Source organism: Anolis carolinensis, chromosome 3, assembly GCF_035594765.1.
Source record: "Anolis carolinensis isolate JA03-04 chromosome 3, rAnoCar3.1.pri, whole genome shotgun sequence".
Lineage (NCBI taxonomy): Eukaryota > Metazoa > Chordata > Lepidosauria > Squamata > Dactyloidae > Anolis > Anolis carolinensis.
In genome coordinates, this window is record NC_085843.1 from 31,821,752 (window position 1) to 31,836,939 (window position 15,188).

Below are 15,188 nucleotides of genomic sequence, written 5' to 3' on the forward strand. Positions count from 1 at the left end.
AAATTCTTTATATAACTCTGTGCTGTCGAAGGCTTTCATGGCTGGAATGACTAACTTGCTGTGAATTTTCTGTGGCTTCATGGCCATGTTCCAGAAGCATCCTCTCCTGACGTTTCGTCCACATCTGTGGCAGGCATCCTCAGAGGTTGTGAGGTATGGATGCCTGCCATAGATGTGGGCGAAACGTCAGGAGAGAATGCTTCTGGAACATGGCCACACAGCCCGAAAGACATGCAACAACCCTGTGATCCCGGCCATGAAAGCCTTCGACAACACATTCAACAGATATATAAACCCCACTTTCATAGTTTCCAAAAGCCCTCACAGCCTCTGAGGATGCCTGCCATAGTTGCAGGCGAAACGTCAGGAGAGAATGTTTCTGGAACATGGCCATGATGCCACAGAAAACTCGCAGCAAGTCAGTCATTCCGGCCATGAAACTTTTCAACAGCACACAGCTATATAAAGAATTTGTAGCAAACCTCTCCTCCCCACCTATCCACTCTCCTTCCCTTTTTCAAATCAGAGTCCCCCAAGTGCGCAGGCGCAGGAGACTCCTAAGCCCCGCCCCCTGGCTCTTCGCGTTCGCCTGCCCCTTGCGCCCCGCCCCGAATCCTTGTCACGTGATGCTCCCTCGCCCTGCGCGCGCGGGACGTACGTGCTTTCCCTACGTCACCGCGCCTCTTCCCATCTTTCTTCGCAGGCGGAAGGAAGTCCCTGGTGCCTAGTGACTGTGCAAAGATGGTAAGCGGAGGGGGGACTTCAATTAGTCCACACAAAGACATGAATGCGCTTTTGAGGGGAGGGGGCCGACAAAGGTGGTGCGTGGAGCGAAGTCCTGACCCAGGGAAATGTGAAAAGGAAGTGGGGCATTCCGCCTTGGAAGGTTTGTTTTTCGCCCTGGAGTCATGGCCTGGTGTACCTCAGGCATGGGCAAACTTGGGCCTTGCAGGGGTTTGGGACTTCAACTCCCACCATTCCTAACGGCCTCAGGCCCTTTCCTTTCCCCCCTCAGCCGCGGCTGAGGGGGGAAAGGAAAGGGCCTGAGGCCGTTAGGAATGGTGGGAGTTGAAGTCCCAAACCCCTGCAAGGCCCAAGTTTGCCCATGCCTGATTTAGCTGCACCCTGAGATGGGGTCCTTGTCTAGGCATTGATTTAAAACAAGAGGGGAAATCAGTTGCTGCAAATGTTTCCCAAATAGGGAAACAAGTCGTCCAAGAATACCTGGCCGCTCTAAATGAATTCAAGTCCCCAAGGCCATCCAAGAGTCTTGAAGGAACTATGGGAAATTATTTCGGAACCTCTGGCAAACAACTTTGAGAATTCTTGGAGAACAGTCCCAGCAGATTGGAGGAGGGCAAATGAGGTCCCTATCCTCAAGAGGGGAAAAAAGGACAACCCAAACAATTACCTTCTGGTCAGCCTCACATCGATGCCAGGCAAGATTCTGGAAAAGATAGTTAAGGAAGTGGCCTGCAAACACATAGAAGAGAATGCAGTCATTGCTAATAGTCAACATGGATTTATCAAAAACAAGTCATGTCAGACTAATGTGATCTCTTTTTTGATAGAGTTACCCCTGGTGGCACAGTGCGTTAAAGCGCTGAGCTGCTGAACTTGCGGACCAAAAGGTGCCAGGTTCAAATCCCGGGAGCGGAATGAGCGCCCGCTGTTAGCCCCAGCTCCTGCCAACCTAGCAGTTCGAAAACATGCAAATGTGAGTAGATCAATAGGTACCGCTCCGGCGGGAAGGTAACGGCGCTCCATGCAGTCATGCCGTCATGCCGGTCACATGACCTTGGAGGTGTCTATGGACAACGCTGGCTCTTCGGCTTAGAAATGGAGATGAGCACCAACCCCCAGAGTCGGTCACGACTGGACTTATCATCAGGGTAAAACCTTTTTTTTTTCAAGCTGGGTAGATGCAGGGAACATCATGGATGTAGCATATCTGGATTTCAGTAAGGCATTTGATAAGTTCCCCCATGACCTTGTGGCAAACAAACTAGTAAAATGTGGGCTAGGCAAAACTACAGTTAGGTGGATCAGTAATTGGCTAAGTGAACGAACCCAAAGGGTGCTCACCTATGCTTCTTCATCCTGGAAAGAAGTGAAAGTGGAGTGCCGTAGGATTCAATCCTGGGCCTGGTTCTGTTCAACATCTTTATTAACCACTTAGATGAAGGGTTAGAAGGCATGATCATCAAGTTTACAGATGATACAAAATTGGGAGGGATAGTTAATACTCCAGAAAACAGGAGCAGAATTCAAAACGATTGTAACAGATTAGAGAGATGGACCAAAACTAACAAAATGAACTTCCAACGGGGACAAATGCAAAATACTCTACTTCAGCAGAAAAAAATGAAATGCAAAGATACAGAATGGGGGACGCCTGGCATGCAAAAAGATCTTGGAGTCCTCGTAGACAACAAGTTAAACATGAGCCAACAATGCAATGCGGCAGCAAAAAAGCCAATAGGATTCTGACCTGCATAAATAGGAGTATAGTTTCTAGATCTGGGGAAGTCATGCTACCCCTCTTTTCTGCCTTGGTCAGACCACAGCTGGAATCACACTGTCCAGTTCTGGGCACCACAATTTAAGGGAGATGTTGCCAAGAGGGAATGTGTCCAGAAGAGCGTGATTAATTGATCAAGGGTCTGGAGAACAAGCCCTATGAGGAATGGGTTAAAGAGCTGGGTATGTTTAGCTTCCAGAAGAGAAGGCTGAGAAGAGACATTATAGGTAAAGGTAAAAAATTTCCCCTGACATTAAGTTTAGTCGTGTCCAACTCTGGAGGGGGTGCTCATCCCCTTTTCTCAGCTGATGAGCTGGTGTTGTCTGTAGTGTTATCTCCAAGGTCATGTGGCCAGCATGACTACATGTAGCGCCGTTATCTTCCCACGGAAGCAATACCTATTGATCTTCTCACATTTGCAAGTTTTCAAACTGCTAGGTTGGCAGAAGCTGGGGCAACAGCGGGAGCTCACCCCTTTCCCTGGATTTGACCCGCCGACCTTTCGGTCAGCAAATTCAGCAGCTCAGCGGTTTAACCCACTGCAACACTGGAGCATGATAGCAGTGTATAAATATGTGAGGGGAAGTCATAGGGAGGAGGGAGCAAACTTGTTTTCTGCTGCCCTGGAGACTAGGACGCAGAACAATGGCTTCAAACTACAGGAAAGGAGATTCCACCTGAACATTAAGAAGAACTTCCAAACTGTGAGAACTGTTCAGCAGTTGAACTCTGCCCCGGAGTGTGGTGGAGGCTCCTTCTTTGGAGGCTTCTAAACAGAGGCTGGATCTGTCCGGGGTACTTTGAATGCGATTTTCCTGCTTCCTGGTAGGGGGTTGGATTGGATGACCCATAAGGCTATGATTCTATTATTCTAAGGAGAAAGGTAAAGTTTCAAATAATAATAATAAACATTATTTGTACCCTGCCCTATCTTTCAGATGGGGACTCAGGGCAGTTAACAACATATAATGGCAATATTCAATGCCGAATAATACAACATAGATTCAACAATCTATTATTTATATTTTGATGAGATGTGTTTTATTGTTTACCCGATTTTTGCCCGATTTGTAAATCGCCTTGAGTCCCCTACAGGGTTGCAACAGGCGAGGTAAAAATGAAGTAAACAAATAAATAACCAACCAATAAACAAGACATACCATGAATTTAAAATGTAACAGTAAACCTTAACATAAGCAATAAAAAAGTCATTACCACCAAATTAAACAAACACTAAAATTACAATTGAACTCAACTAATATAACAGGAGTAAAAAGTTTTAAAATTGATTTAAAAATTTAAAAACTTAAAAGCAAAGGCATCACTGTCCCAAGCCACCCCTGTGGATAATTTCAGATTTTGGATGACTAGGTAAGGGATGCTCAAACTGTAATTCATTCACCCACAGTACGCAGTATATAATTCTGGCCTTTACCTTCATTCTTTACATTTGCAGAAATTGATTTCCTTCTTTGTTTCAGGTCATACTGCCTCCTCTCTTGAGCCATGTTATGTTTGAAGTTGGTAATAAGAGCACATCCTGTGGATATTACTTTATGATCATATTTTCCATTGCCAAAAAGCAGTCTGTGACTTAGGGGAGTAAGGATCTTCCCTAGCTGCTCCTAGCAATGTCATTGCAGTACTCTCTTTTTTTTAAAAGAAGGTTGTGATGTTTTACTTCCTCTCTACTTGTTTTCTTCTGAAAAAATGTTACTATCAATCTTCAAAATATGTGTATATATGTATGTGTACATTTGTGTGTATGTGTATATATATATATATAGGTAATGTATATAAGAGCTATATACATATTTTATAGAAAACCAACCCAGTAAATTTCTTAAGTCAGTTTTGAAACTTAGTAGGCTGCACTGTAAGAATTGACTACTGTTCTGGTAGTTTGGTGAGGTGTCTGTGCCCGTTAAACATTATAGTGTAAATAAATGTGGCTGATAAATAGTGGAAAGTATTTCATCTCTATTCTAGAAAAATTGTTAAGTTTCTCTATAGTTCTTCCTGACATGAAGATAAGTGGTAGAAAAGCCTTCATGGACTTTTTTGAAAAATAGGCTTTTGGCAAGGAGCTAGTTTCTCATTGATCATGAACAGCTTTGTGGATATGTGAAGTGGAAGACATAGTGACACAAACTAAACATGCTCCTCTTCATCATAATGGATTGGTGAGATTCTTGTAGAAAGTGGTGCTGACAGAGAAATTGATTATTTATTCATAAATGGCCTAGTTATTTATATATGGCAGCTTCATTATACCTTAAAGAATAGTATAGTATGAAACATCCTTGAAGGACCAAAGTCATTTCCTCTGCCCCTGGGCCTGGCCTTTTGTCTTCTAGTTTCGTCAGGTCACCATCTATTGACATTCCCAAGCATTCTGCCTAGTTTACTTTGCAAACATCATGCTTCCACGGGGAAGCAATAGCACCGTAGTGTCAGTGTCGCTGTCGGAGGGGTTTCCTGTAGATCACTTTCTTATTTATTTAAATCTATCCAGATTCAGAACTTGTGCTGTAATAATTCAACTTGTTTTAAATTTATGCACTCCAAATATTTGCAAAATGGAGGAGGGTGTTTGTGTAAAGGAAGTGCCTGGAGATTCCAGCCAGGATTGTATATGGTGCAAAAAGTTATACAGACTGGCAAGAAGAGACACAAACAATGCAACTTAAATAAACAAGGAAAGTTGATGGTGGGAAAGGAAACAGAAATGTTGCTTGTACTTGTTGGGATCCTGACTCCCACTCGTCTCCTGTACATTGTCCATATTACGTCATCGCATCACTACTTCTGAATGAGTCTGTTCTATATCCCTTCACCATTTTTGGAATGTGTTCTTAATTTCCGTCCGCTGTGTTGCTTTTTAGAGTAATCAGGTGCTCCTAAATATGCCTATGGTTTTGATGCCTTTTAAGGAGAAGAAAAGTATAGGATGCCTAACTGAAGACAGAGCTGGCAGCTGTATTCTGAATCTGATTAAATTATTACTGTGAACAGTCCCATGCTCTTTTTGTGTACTTTTATCCAGCCTATCTAGCTCTTAAGCAAGTCCTTGACATTACAGGTGACATTTGGGAGAGAGGTCTACCTAAGACACAAGACTCAACTAAGATTGTTCATTTTTCTTTTAAACCTAAGGACTAGAAGATGAAATAATTTGATAACAGTAAACAGCTAGATCCTGTTTTCTTCTGGTGAAATTTCTGAAATTCCCCATCTCCTATGTTCCAGAAAATTACTCTGGAGAGTTAATCAAGGCCTTTAGTCCAGATGCTTGGGAGCCTATGCAGTTGCCCATCATCCTACTGTCATGTAGAAGCATGATTACAAATCAGGAAGGTTGTAATCCTCAAAAACATTTGTCATTAATAATTTGCTAGCCATATTTATCCTTTTTAAATTATTTCTACCCTTCCGCAGGACAGGAGAGGGCAAGCAGTAAAGACACTTGAAAACAGTAGTTGCTGCATTCTAGGATTCTTATATTGACATGTAGGCAGGATCCAAATTTGAACAGCTACTGCAGATATTGCAAGCCCATTAGTGAGGGTTATGCCTTGGTTTGTATGAGTGGTAGAATGCTGGCTTTCAGTATGTAGAAATGAGAGATAAGACTAAACAAGCCTCAAAAAGATTTTTAAAAGTGCTTTTATTCTGATTAACGGTGTATTCTTTTGGGGAGGCAAGTGGTTCTGCACCTCTAGTCATTATCAAAGTCAAAATTGCTTTTAGGCTTTCCTTGTTAGAATTGCAATAGGAATGTTGACTCCAGGAGTTCTTTTTTGACAGTTAAACAAGGTATACAGCACAAAGAATTAAGCAATTAATTTGTGAGAAATCTCTGAGCCTGTCAGTAAGGCACTTCAAAATTACACTGAAAGTGAAATCTGTTACCACAGAACACACGGATCCAGAAGAATCATAGTTTGAATTTGATATCATTTATTTCCAGTCAGCCTAATTTGAATACTACTAGACTTAGGTGCAATATCTCTTTAAGACAAAGAGGAAGATCACATTGCAGATGGATAGTCAAAATCAAGGAAGCCATAGCCACAAGTTTGCAGGATCTAGGCAGGGCTGGTAATGTCAGAATGTCTTGAAGGTCTTCCATTCATACCCACCTTGATGGCAATTAGCAACAACCATACATATAAGACATTAAATAAGATGCTATGGTGAATGTATATGCTTTGTTTCTTTTTCTACTCACCAGCTATGGAAACATTGCAGTAGCATGTTTTCTAAGAACGAGTTATTACAAAACCTAAAGGTCAGCTGTGGTCCTTTTTATGGTTTTGGATTGCAACTCCCACAATCACTCACAGTTGGCCCTGATAGCTTGGACTTATGGTACCTGTAAACAAAAAAGATCTGGAGGGCCACAGCTAGTCACCTTTGACCTGAGGCTAAACTACATGTGGCCTAATTTGCCTGATTTAATGTTGCTATGAAAGTGTTCTCAGTGCTTCCTTCCTATCTTTTTCAGAATACCAGAGGGCTTGGATCTCAGCTGAAGGATACTATTCCCATTGCTGATTTTTCAGCAGGAGAAGCATTTGAAAGCCATGGTGTGATACATAGAGGGTAAGTAATGAAAAACCATACAAGTATAAATGCACATATTACATAGATGCAATCTGTGTCTGTTACATACTCTTTCTGAAGTGTTATTTCTATCCTGCTTCTTGACTAATATGTGCTCATGATAAAACTTTCCTCAAAACAGTTTGTGTAGAGCTAGTTTGGCCAAGGCTTAAGTGACGCAGAGGATGACAGCAAGCTCTGACTTCACCCTCTCTTCCAGCCATAGCATCATCTGTTTTATGCAGCAAACTCCTTATTTAGGTGGGCATGATACCTGTAATTTTTGGTCAACTTAAAATAAACAGAAAATGTTGCTAGGGCAGGTTCATCTATACCACTTCCATCACCCTTCAGCCCTACCCAGACTAGCCCATGGTGGCAACTAATGTCCAGTAACATCTTTAGGACCACAAATTATTCACTCCTGTGTTTTTCAAAAAGCATACATCTGAATTCAAAGTTCAGTAAAGGAGATGCTAAAGTCATAAGATATATTCATGCTAAACATGGTCAGGGGTAGTAAAGCCTTTGCCCATCATCTCTGCGTCTGTGACTTCAAAAGGGAAGGAACCCATTTGTTCCATGTGGGCTGGACACTTCCCTGGTTACTAAATATTACTTTACAAAATATTATTTGTGTTAAAAGGCTGAGACAATCTTTAAAAGTCACACCCAGTCACTTTGTCTTGATAAATTAGATGTCACAAAAAACTTTAAATATAGATACTTTCCACAGAATTATGATCCCTTTAAGTGCTTCCTGCTTCCCTGAAGTAGAATTTATTTATTTCCAACATTTATATCCCGCCCTTCTCACCTGAAGGGACTCAGGACGGCGTACAAAATTGGCAACAATTCGATGCCTACACATAATTAAAACAGCAATGAAAATCCAATAAAACAATTAAAACAATATAAAAATATAAAACATATGATTAAAATCCATTCCTCCAAAATCCTTGTGCTGTAGCCGTAAATCAGTCCGGGTCGTCTTTATCATTTAATCTTCGAAAGCCTGGGCACATAGCCATGTTTTCAGGGCTTTTCTAAAACTCAAAAGGGTTGGGGCTTGCCGTATTTCTCTGGGGAGGGTGTTCCACAGCCGGGGAGCCACCACCGAGAAGGCCCTGTCCCTCGTCCCCACCAGCCGCGCCTGTGAGGCAGGCGGGACCGAGAGCAGAGCCTCACCAGATGACCTTAGGGATCTTCCTGGCTCATAGGAGGAGATACGTTCGGACAAGTAGATTGGGCCAGAACCGTTTAGGGCTTTATAGGTCAAAACCAGCACTTTGAATTGGGCTCGGTAGCATATCGGCAGCCAGTGGAGCTGGCTAAGTAGGGAGGTGGTACGCTCCCTGTAAGCCACCCCAGTTATTAATCTGGCTGCCGCCCGTTGTACTAATTGGAGCTTCCGGGCCGTCTTCAAAGGCAACCCCACGTAGAGAGCGTTGCAGTAGTCCAAACGGGAGGCAGTTCAGTCTCTTGGACTGGGTGGAAAGCTCTTTGCTTTCCTTCTTCAGGCAGCAGATTGCTGCATTTTCTCTGTAGCTTACCTTCAGATACCTTATCCAGTATTTACACTTTTACATTGTGAAAACAAGCTCAACTATTGTGGATTATTTCCCCTCAGCTGGCTCATAGAACCCTTTCCCCCCAAAGTGGCACAATACAAAGAGATTTCAGGAAAATTGGCCACCATTACTGATTTTTATTTCATAAAAATTTCCAGAGTCCAAGGATAAGAATGGTAATAAAAAACAGATAAATAATTGGAAAATAGATCATTGATACATTAAAACAGTTGGGATCAAGAGCGGTGAGAGCAACCACATGTGCTCTAGACCCTTTCCCCAAACTGGCCAGTGGGGGGTTAGCCGAGTGGTTTATGATCATAAATGCCTCGCTGGATCAGGAACATTTACCAACTAGCCTAAAACAGGCAATTGTGAGACCTGTCCTGAAAAAGGCACCCCTAGATTCCCCGGTTCTTAACAATTACCTGTCAATTTCTAATCTCCCCCTTTTTGGACAACATTATAGAGTGAGTGGTGGATTCTCAGCTCCAGAGGTTTTTGGATGAGACCGATTATCTTGTTCCATCGCAGTCTGGTTTCAGGCTGGTCACGGTACGGAGACAGCTTTAGTTGCCTTGGTGGGTGACCTCTACAGAGAACTTGACGGAGAGTGTCCCCGTTGGTTCTCCTGGACATCTCAGTGGCTTTTGATACCATTGACCATGGTATCCTTCTGGGGTGGCTCTCCGGTCTACCGAAAGGTCTAAAATTTTAATTGCATTCAAAATAGTTTAGGAACTTGGTAAATGAAACAAGATTTTATGACAAGATTGTATGTATGTGTTATTTTTTATTTTTCTGTTTATAGCTTTGCAAATGTGAAGAATGAACTTTTTCCTGCTCATCCTTTGGAGTTATCAGAGAAAAATGTGAGTACCGCCCTCAAACCAATTACATGTTATCCTTGTAGACACTGCGGCTGTAGAAGAAATCTTGGTACAGTAGGTGCTCAGTATCCACAGGGGTTGGGTTCGAAGACCCTGTGCAGATAATTTTTTAAAAATTTGATGCTGAAGTCACTATAAATAAAATGCCATAGAGCAGCAGCAGCGGAAATGGTGGCGTCCCAGTTGCCAGGCACTCCACCAGGCATGCTTTCTTTAGGCTTTCTCACCTCCAGGAAGTATAAAAGCTGGCCACTTCTGCCTGCCTTCAAGGTAGTAGTTATGGCACTCCTCATTCAATTTCTAGGCAGAAGTGCATGGTTGGTCGGCTCCCAGGAGGCAGGGAAGAGAAAAATAAATTAGACATGGGAAGGGAGATTAGTAGGTAGCATTTGGGCTGCTTGATGCTCTTACTCTAACCACTAGGTGGAAAAATGTATTTTTAGCTTACAGAAAAGCAACAAAGCCACATGTGAGGAGTTGAAATACATGTTTCTAAATTCCAGGATAGATAATTTGCTGTATTTTATTAGTTGATTTCTTTACAGAAAAATATGAATAAAAATAAGACATTTTAAATGTTTGGAGTAAGCTAGTAAGATATGCTTATGTAGATTGTTAGAAATAGTTTTAACAAGGAAAATTTATTCCCATAATTATTTTAGAAAATACTCATTTTTAACAATCTTTTTTAGTTTACATTAAGTCAAGAAAAGATGAATCTTTCTACTCTGAGAAATATTCAAGGACTACATGCACCACTTAAGTTGCAAATGGAATTCAAAGCAGTGAAACAGGTACTCCTTTTCAGTTGTTTCTGTTTATTTTCTCTAGCAGTTTAATTTTGGGGCGATGTTGATCAAACAGTTATAACTACTTAACACTAGTAGTAAATTTAGAATAAAAAGTGGACCCTTGTTTCCAGATAAGAATAATAAAGGACATTGTCAGAAGCAGGTTTGTCACTGACTGAAAAAAATCTTAACAGTAAGATATATGAGCACCAAATTGAAAATCGTAAGTGAAATCTGAGATTATAGCAGTGCTTTTATTTGTGGGGTTCTGCAAAGTGGACAGAGATAAGTGTGCAAAGAGAAGCTTTATCACACTAAATACAGTTGAACACATACTGAAAATATACAGTGAATGTTTATGTAGAATTTGAAAATTAAGGTTAAGCTCTGTGTCTTTATCGAATATGTAATTATATATAGTTATGATTGAACCTCTAATTTATCCATATATTAAATGTTGATTTGTTGAATGACAGATTTTCTGACCTTCTGTGGTACTTCTTTTAGGCCCAGCGTCTCCCTTTCCTTCATAGCTCTAACCTGTCACTGGATATTTTGAAAGGCAACTATGACTGCATTGGTTTTGAGGATATTCTGAATGGTAAGGACCCTTTCAGAGTTTGGAGAAAAGTCAAATGATTTTAAGTTGCAGGAAATATCTGTACGCCACAGAACTAAACTTGTGAGGTATTCACATCCTGGATCATGCAGGATGTTGAAAACAGTGGAAATCTCTCTTGATGCTGTTTTGCTCATGTTGACTTGGGATGGCAGTTTTGCTCATATCACTCCAGTATTTTGTCAAATAGTTTACAGGCCTAAATCAAAGTATTGGTGAAATAGCTTTCTCTGAATCCCCTTGCCCACATTATTATCTGGGTGCAAGCAGCCACAAGTGATGTAACCATTAAGAACAGAGACATTTCTATGATTGCCCTTATTATGGGAGTCCCCTCCCCTAAGAATATCTGTTTGGTGTCTCCATTGAATTCAGTTAGATGCCTGGTTACAACCATTCTTTTATGGTAGACATTTAATCTTTTGTTTGTTATTTTTACTATTAGCTTTATTGCTTTCTGTCGCGTTTTAGAGATTTAATAGTGAAATCAGCCTTATTATTTTGATTGTAATGTTGTTGAATATTTGGGGTTTTAATTATTTTAAATTGCCCTGAGGACCATTGCTAACCAGACAGTACATTTAATAAGTAAATCTAGTTTCAGGAATATGGAAGCCACATCTCCACGAATGATTCTGTGTGCTGTCATGCCACCACACTGCTGGGAACAACAATGCTGTTTGTGGGCTCCTCATAGGCTAAGTACGGGGAAACAAGATGCTGTATTAGGCCAAGGATAGGCACCTGTCTTAATCTTGGAAGGAGATTGCCCCTGAGACTAATGCAGTAGTTCTACAAATCTAAAGAAATGATCAGAACGATGCTCTTCAGTTAGCAATCAAAAGGGTAGTGGTGGAATACAGCAAATAGCAAGCTGCCAACTATATGTAGTTCATTGTTATTTTAATCATTACATTTGTTCTTTCAAATTCATATTGAATTAATAAAATATTTACCTTCTTTTCTAGATCCGGAACAAAATGAAATAATGGGAGAGCCTCATCTGATGGCTGAACGCAAACTTGGTTTATTATAACGTACAGTCCAGCATTATGTACACAAAATTATTATGTTAACTATAGCTGTTTCCCTTCAGAATGAAGTAAACCATATTAAGTGGTAGTTATGCTTGTTTGATAAAACCGTTTATCACCTGCCTGGATGAAAATGGCATATTAAATGCTTGAAATATATGACATTTGTTCTGTGTTTACTGTCAATATAAATGTCTTGTAATTGGGTATTTTAAAATATATCAGGAAATACCATTTCTATATTCAGGGCTATAGTGTTTCATGTCTGCATTTGTAGAGGTCTACACATTAAAATGTCTATAGCACAAGAAATTTTAAATGGTTGTAAGATATTTGCTGTTGAATCTTTCTTTGTTCTGGATGATTTCTCATGGCATCTTATAAAACAACTAATAAATTTTTCTACAACTGCTGTGCCTTTTCCAAATATGTAGTGATCTCTCTGAAAATACCTGCTTTAGATATTGGGCCATTTACTGAGCAGGATTTACTCTGCTCAGCCTGGATTTAAAACTTATTCAGATAACCTGGATATTTTGTTTCTTCAGTCTGTGGCAACTAAAATGCCCCTACCCAAGTGTGTTCCTGTTGCTCACAAATGGGACATCTCCATCACATATTGGCACAATACGCTATTGGGCATACTGTGATTGAACACTGGGATGCTGTCTTTCAACCCAGAGATTAGTAGTATCTGACAATAAAGCTTTTCTTTATTGTTGTCTCTAAGCCCCTTGGGATTTCCATTTTCTGGTCAAAATCATAGAATCATAGAGTTGGACGAGACCTCGCGGGCCATCCAGCCAAGGAGGTTAAAACTTGGTTGTGGGGCCAGGCTTTCAAATAAGAATCAGCAGCGCCAGTTATTATTATGTACGCCAGAAGCCAATTGACAGACCCAGTCTTTTGAACCTGAACATGTCCATTTGTATTTTAGAATGTTTTCATGAATGTTGATGTAAATTAATAATTTTTAATCTATGTGTACTGTATAATTTTTATATGTGTGTTTATTGTAAGCCGCCCTGAGTCCCCTCTCGGGTGAGAAGGGTGGGATATAAATGTTGTAATAAATAAATAAATAAGAAGCAGGAGATTGACATTCCAAGAATCCCTTACAGATGGCCATCCAGCCTCTGCTTAAAAGCCTCCAAGGAAGAAGCCTCAACCGCACCCCGGGGCAGAGAGTTCCAGTGCCGAACAGCTCTCACAGTTAGAAAGTTCTTAATGTTCAGGTGGAATCTCCTTTCTTGCAGTTTGAAGCCATTGTTCTGCATCCTAGTCTCCAGGGCAGCAGAAAACAAGCTTGCTCCCTCCTCCCTGACTTCCCCTCACATATTTATAGATGGCTATCATTCTCCTCTCAGCCTTCTCTTTTGCAGGCTATACATGCCCAGCTCTTTAAGCCATTCCTTAGGGATTGTTCTCCAGACCCTTGATCATTTTAGTCACCCTCCTCTGGACACTTTCCAGCTTGTCAACATCTCCCTTCAAATGACTGACTCCTGGAGAGGTTACTGACATTTAAATGTATTATTGCACCCCCTGCTCCCCACTGCTTAACATTAAAAAGGCCTTTTTTAACGCCACTTGGGGGGGGGGGGGGCTGTCCTTTTTGACAGTTCACCAAGGCACAAGTGCCAGAAAACTGGCCTCTTGATTTGTTAGTGAACTGCTGGTTTTATTCATTTTCCATGCAAATATGCAACTGGGATATCAGGCATAGACTACATAAGTGTAGCTCCAAGTTCTAATGGCAGTTAATCACGTTGGACTGTTGTGTAATCAGAAAGTGTGTTCCTTGGGTGACTCAAACCAGTCATTTTTAAACTGTAAAATGAAATTTCTGTAGATAGATTTCTTGTAATTCCCAAGTTTAGCAGGGAGTTTTAATTTTGGGAACATAGTAATGCAGCTCAATTCCATATGAGAGCTATGCTTTCTTGCTAGGGCTTGTATATCTGCTGTACATGTTTCACACTTTGCTAGCCAATCTCATCTTCCAGGAAAGGAGACCTCACTTTTGATTACAAAGAGGCAAATTTTGTGATACCAATTTCCTACATGACTTCACAGTGCCAGACAGATTAGCACACACCCCAAGGGATGGTTATAAATCTTTAGCAAGGTCCTAGTCAACTTCCCACCTTCCTGATTCCCCCATACTATTGCCAGTTGTTCTATCAGAGCTGTAGTTTATAACGATGTAGTGTAGTGCATTAAATCATTTGATCAGTTCTGAGGTGCATCTCTATCATGACCTCCCTGGGTGGTATAAAGCAAATCATCCTTCCATCTGCAATCAGGTTAATGTGATACCCTTGATCACAGACTTCTGTCAAGGATAACAGCAAGGTGACATATGGGAAATGCTTTGAACATCTGGAAGTGCTATGTAAATGCTCTAGTCTCCGCAAACCTGCTTGTATAGTGTGCCTGTTTCACAACAGGGGAGCCTATCGTCAGTTTTAATGAATTTACAGCTTGTGTAATGGGCAGAAACAGAACTGTGGCTGTCAATACAAAGGCTCCTAAATATTTTTTCTGGCTTTTGTGCTATGGTGATTATAGTAAAGTACCTCTTGGGTAATTGGTGAAATCACTGCACTGATTGCATTAGGGCTGCTTTATCAATATGTGCTGGCAGATAAAAAGACTGAAATATAACACTACACTGGTTCTAGGGTTGCCAGGTCAGGACTATCCCAGGCTTTGAGATTTCAAAACTTAGAGCTGACAGCTTGTGATGTCACAGGAGGTAGGCTGTGATGCTCCAAGGGTGGTGTTACAAAGTACAATATACCATACAAATAAAATACTCAAGTCTAACAATGGGACACACACATTTTAGTGATTACATGGAACATGAGCTGCCCATCCAAACTGTCTAGAAAAAGTCAATTGTAATGAATAAACTTAACCTGTGAGAAAATATTTTATTGTGCATTGGGATGCATGTCTTATGATACCTCATATACCATAATTTGTATATTTCAATGAGTATCAAGCATTTTCTATATCCTGACGGATGACAACAAAACAATTTGAAAATGATTATAGAAGAGTAGTCATGTTCATTAAACAAGATTTAAAAGTCTAAGCTTAAAGGCTAGAAACCAATTATGGCACAAGCATTTCTGGACCAGTAACTGTATTG

At 40.9% G+C, this 15,188-nt stretch overlaps 1 protein-coding gene across 1 annotated transcript; it reads left to right on the top strand.

Moving 5' to 3' along the window:
• The first annotated feature begins 592 nt into the window (after positions 1 to 592).
• pomp (proteasome maturation protein) lies at positions 593 to 12,443 on the top strand. Its single transcript, XM_062974683.1, has 6 exons — positions 593 to 744; positions 7,029 to 7,126; positions 9,509 to 9,569; positions 10,280 to 10,381; positions 10,886 to 10,979; positions 11,966 to 12,443. The coding sequence occupies exons 1-6, from the start codon at positions 742 to 744 to the stop codon at positions 12,031 to 12,033; spliced, it is 426 nt and encodes a 141-aa protein (XP_062830753.1). The 5' UTR covers positions 593 to 741; the 3' UTR covers positions 12,034 to 12,443.
• Positions 12,444 to 15,188: the final 2,745 nt, after the last annotated feature.